The sequence below is a fragment of the Bolinopsis microptera genome, chromosome 13 (genome assembly GCF_026151205.1).
Source record: "Bolinopsis microptera isolate Bmic1 chromosome 13, MBARI_Bmic_1.0, whole genome shotgun sequence".
NCBI lineage: Eukaryota > Metazoa > Ctenophora > Tentaculata > Lobata > Bolinopsidae > Bolinopsis > Bolinopsis microptera.
In genome coordinates this window covers 2,099,274-2,104,316 of record NC_087084.1, presented here as the reverse complement: position 1 = coordinate 2,104,316, position 5,043 = coordinate 2,099,274, and the positions used below count along the sequence as shown (strand labels likewise).

Here is a 5,043-nt window from a genome sequence, read left to right as displayed (position 1 = left end):
AAGGAGAGAGGAAGTAGGAGAGTATACTGTAGAAGGAGTAACACTAACAGGAGCAGTGGAGAGCGAAGAGAAGAAGAAGAAACGAGGAGAGGGACGTTTAAGTAGGGAGAACTCAGAACTGAGTACGAGGAACTATAAGACGGGTGTTAACTTATTTAGAGGGTTCCACTATAGGAGACTAAAGTGACCGGGTAATAGTTGTGATTCTGTACTTCTGTACGTTCTAAACGTACTGGACATAATTTTCTTAAAGATGATCTATAGCAAAGACAAATGGAAACAACAATTTTGGGTTCGGTTTTAACGTTAATTCCATTATCATGCAGTTATAATACATCGCAATAAATTTTCATAAATAATAGTAAAAAATTAAATATATCGTCCGCAATTTGCTGCATGCATAAGTATAACTTAATAATTCCCGTAATTCCATGAAGTTGTATTGGGATTTAGGGCCTTTTCTGTCAATAGATTTTGATTGTTAACTTGATACATTTAAAATGAACTAATCGAATAAATCAACCAATATTTTGAATTCAATTTTGATCTTATGCGGCATGATATGCCAATCAAAGGACTGCTTATCAATTAAATCTACTTTTAAAACTTCAAAATATAAAACAGATCAAAATTTAGATCAACATAGAGTGATTGGATTTAGTAATAATCTAACAATCTAACTTTAAATTTTCAATTACGTAGAATCTTTTAATTAATTCTATAACTACCACTGAACTATTAAAAACAGCATTGATTACAGATGGTATAATGCCAATATAGCTGTAAACAATAACTGATAAACCTTCGGAGCTGACTCGTACAATAGTCATTTCCAAATAACGTCTTATCACTATCCTCAAAAAGAATACGATCTCGTCGTAAACCACAAAGCTAAAAAGTTGAGGCTTTTTATTTCCCGAGACATTTTATGACGTCATAGTTGTATAAATGACGTCATAGTTGTATAAATGACGTCAATACAGCTTGGAATGACGTCACAGTTGTATAAATGACGTCACGGTTGTATTAGATGACGTTACACTACAGCAGGGAAATGGATCCTGCCCCGGCATCAACGCGTGGAATGCTCATTTCTGCGACGTAAACCCACTTATTAGCTCGAATATCCAGCTTCTCCACAGTTTGTAGAGGTGAGGATCCCAGAATACCTGGAATAAATGATTGGAATAAATACCTGGAATAAATGATTTATCTGGAGATTATGACGTGGCAATTCTTGGATTGAAGAGTAGCAAAATTTTTGTTTTTCTCAGGATTAAGTAATCAATTTTTATTCTTAAAATATCTACACTTAATTTGACGATCAGATAAATCAATATTTACCGCCCACAGAATAGAGGTCCTCATTAAGAACTGCGACATCAACACCAGCTCTTTGAGTGTCCATCTCAGCAACTGCGCTCCACTTATCAGCACGAGGGTCGTACCTGAGTAGGGTTTATTAATGAAGAGGGAAGGAGGGAGGGAGGGAGGGGAGCGAGGGAGGGAGGGATGGAGGGGAGGGAGGGAGGGAGGGAGGGAGGGAGGGAGGGAGGGAGGGAGGGAGGGAGGGAGGGAGGGAGGGAGGGAGGGAGGGAGGGAGGGAGGGAGGGAGGGAGGGAGGGAGGGAGGGAGGGAGGGAGGGAGGGAGGGAGGGAGGGAGGGAGGGAGGGAGGGAGGGAGGGAGGGAGGGAGGGAGGGAGGGAGGTGTATGATTTACCTTTCTACTGTTGCTAGAGGTCGTGTACCATCTAATCCTCCTACAGCATAGATACAATTGTTGAGTGATGTAACCCCTACCGCATACCTGAAATAAAGATCATATTATTATTTCTAAAAATTCGTTATTACTTACTTTTGGTGAACAGCTGTTTAATTGTTTTACATTTAAGCTATAAGGTTTTAGTGTGGGTGCATTGAACAATTATATAGCCGATAACAAAGATTTCACGTTTATTGTTTATAAAAAGCTATACTATCAACAATACAAAAAAATAACTATAAATTATATAAAAACGATAATGTAAATCCTAACACTGATGAGGTATAACAAGACCAAACTAAGAAAATAATACATCTTTATTTAGCAGCTGTAACTGTCTTGTCGTTTGCAGGTAACAAAAAGTCCTTTCCAGTAAAATCACTGAAATTATCGCAACCCAATATAGCCGAATCAGGGACCCTCTCAATAGGCGAATACATAGGATGATGCCCGGTAACCTCCTTCCTTCCTGCTGAGTTATCCCTCCTGTTATAAGCCAGAATCAGAGCTCTTCTTATCTTCTCCGAGTCATTCGGCTCACTCATATGCAGAACATTCGAGTGAAAGAACAGCGCATCACCGGGTGACATCTCCACAAAAAGGTGCCTAAACCTCCCCGTTTTATCCCCCTGAATCTCCTCCACTCTCTCCAGATTCGCCCCAGTTTGTCCAGCTACAAGCCCATGCTCGATCTTCCCGCACTTATGGGACCCTGCAATAACTTGAAGACACCCATTCTCCCTAGTACACGTATCCAGAGGGATGAAGACACTGAGAGCGTCAGGGGTAAGCAACCCGTTGTTGTACCAGTAACCATAGTCCTGGTGCCACTCCTGCTTCCCTCCTATCAGGGGCTCCTTCATCACCATCTTGCTGTGGTAGTGGTACACTTCTCCTCCTAGGAGTTGTTCAGCAGTGCTCACTACCTTCTCACACCTGCAACACCAACAAGTGACTAAAACAAGTAAACTCAAGTGTGAGGGGGTAAATTAACTTGTGCGGAGATAGTAAATCCACCATTCGTTAACGATTGTAGACTGACGGAAGGCAACATATTATGAGAAATATGTCATTCATTACCTGCATATCATTCCAGTAACATCATCCCCAGGGGTATTCCATAAAACCATCCTTGGCATTCTGCCAGAAGCGTCAGGAATGCCATACCCAAACCGCTCTATAACATCTGTCTCTGTAAACACCCGGAGAGTATTGTCCACCTCGGAGGGAGCCAGGAAGTTCCTCAGTAGGATGTAGCCGTGAGTGTGGTAGTCGTGGAGGTTGGAGGGAGTTAGGGTGAAGTCTGGGGTGAAGTTGTGTTCTCCTGGCAGTGGCATGACTCTACACTCTACGTACTGTTACAAATATCCGATAGAGTGGAGCTAATAATAAAGTTAGGGGATTCAAAATTATGGTAGTATGTTCAAATCAGACTAAAATAGTTATTATAATAACTTATAAATCAAGAGGCTTGCATATAATGAACATATTGACACGGGTGCAGAGTTGAGTCTGTACGGAACCTAGTAGTTTCAGATCCTTGTTTAACTTGCCGTACAGCAAGGTCATCCACTACTTTATATCATAGTTTATTATTATTATTATAGTTTATTATTATTATTACGTCTAGTACAGGGAGTACTTAGTGACCGGGACAATGTAGCATAAGGAGTGATTTAACACGCTCACTCAGGCTGACTTTCAACTTCACCGCCACCTGCTTGAGTGATGGTAGAAGTTATAAATTTCAGCTGCAGATTCAGCGGTGTCCTGCCTATTTAAAGCTCAAACTAGCTCTTTCCTAGTTTACACCGGAGGCGCCATATAGAGAATTTCCTTGGATAGCTGTCACGTGACAGTCACGAGATATCGATTGAGCGCGTTTACTGGTTGGATATATAGCGCGTGACATTGAGCTATCATGCAGACCCGATTACGCACCATATAAGGCGTAATTAAAGCTGCATCTAGCACGTGATATTTGCAAAGCTAATTACACATCCATATAAGGCGTAATTAAGAGCTTGGAGTTGCAGTGGAGTTGCAGGGAGTTGTAATAGCGTGAAATTGGGTGGTAATTCGATGATTAGGGGTACATACAAGTAAATGTTTCGTTCACTATGTTGGTATAAAGCTAACTCTGGTTTAAGAACAGTGTGTGAGGACGCGTACAGATGGCAGTGCACTGATTTGTTGTTCAAATGGTTAGAACAAAGATTTGTCCGAACCGGCTGAAATCGTTGTTACGTTGAAAACTGTCTCGATTACCTTGTTACCTAGCTAGTAACTTGGTATGAAGAGAGAGTGCAAACCAGACGAAAGTAAGACGAAGTCTCGGGGATCGGGGATGCAGCCTACAATGGGCATGAATATATAGAGGGCCCTAGGTTGCTCCCCAGATCGGCAGTCCAATAACACATTTTCTGAAAATTTCTAATTTTCAAACTTTTCATCAGTCCTACGAACACACTGGGGAATGATAGAAAGATGCGAGCGTGCTGAATCACTCTACAGAGCATTTAAAGCAAAATTCTTTAAATGCTCATTTTTGTATAATTTCCGACTTGATATCTCAAAATAATGGGTTTTATTCGCTAACCTTCCGTAACAATTAACGACACTGTTCGACAACATGGCGCTTTTGATGCATAAACACATTTTTCCATTAAAATTTTATCTTCGCCGCGTTCGCCTATAAAAATTTCAAAAATATATAAAGACTTTTATTGTTCAAAATGAAACAGGGGAATCATAACAGACTGACGCAGTCAAGTGTAATGATGGTTGTGCTACTGTTTCAGACGTGGTTAAACAGGATGGCTCTTCTCAAAAACTTCCTGATGGACTTAGTGAGTATAGTTTAGAGGGTTTTTTGTTTGTTTGTTCAGAATCAGGGAGCATGAATGCCACATACTTCATAGGTCCAGGAGTTCCGAACTTTTAGGCAAAGTGCTAGGTTATGTGGTACAACCTAGCACAACCTAGTCAATGAGATTTTGGGTTTTCAAATTGGATAAAAAATCTTGTGTTAATTTTACAGTTAATTAAATTAAATTTAATTTGTTATTTTCAGAAGCATGTTCGGACAGCACCTTAGTAGATTGTGCGAAAGGCCAAGTGTGCATTTCAACTCCGGTGGGATTCTCAGCTCTGGTCAGTGTAAATGACAAAACGGTAGAGAGCAGCACAGTTACGTTTACGTACAGTGCTTGCAGTGGGGATGCTAAAGTGGACTGCGCAAAAATCGGAGACAAAATCGTCAAAATGTACAACGGCACGGA

At 40.7% G+C, this 5,043-nt stretch overlaps 1 protein-coding gene across 1 annotated transcript; it reads right to left on the bottom strand.

The window, feature by feature from the left end:
* Positions 1-2,023: 2,023 nt before the first annotated feature.
* On the bottom strand, positions 2,024-3,099 carry LOC134825441 (L-proline trans-4-hydroxylase-like). The gene is made up of 2 exons (XM_063837617.1): positions 2,843-3,099; positions 2,024-2,698 (listed from the first exon to the last, which is right to left on the bottom strand). Exons 1-2 carry the CDS (start codon positions 3,097-3,099, stop codon positions 2,080-2,082), a joined length of 876 nt encoding a protein of 291 aa, XP_063693687.1. The 3' UTR covers positions 2,024-2,079.
* Between the last annotated feature and the right edge of the window lie 1,944 nt (positions 3,100-5,043).

Excerpts from the sequence above, each read along its gene's own strand:
- LOC134825441 (XM_063837617.1), bottom strand. The coding sequence starts at position 3,099 with ATGCCACTGCCAGGAGAACACAACTTCACCCCAGACTTCACCCTAACT. Across the intron at positions 2,699-2,842 it reads GTTACTGGAATGATATGCAG|GTGTGAGAAGGTAGTGAGCA; the intron begins GTAATGAATGAC and ends TTGGTGTTGCAG.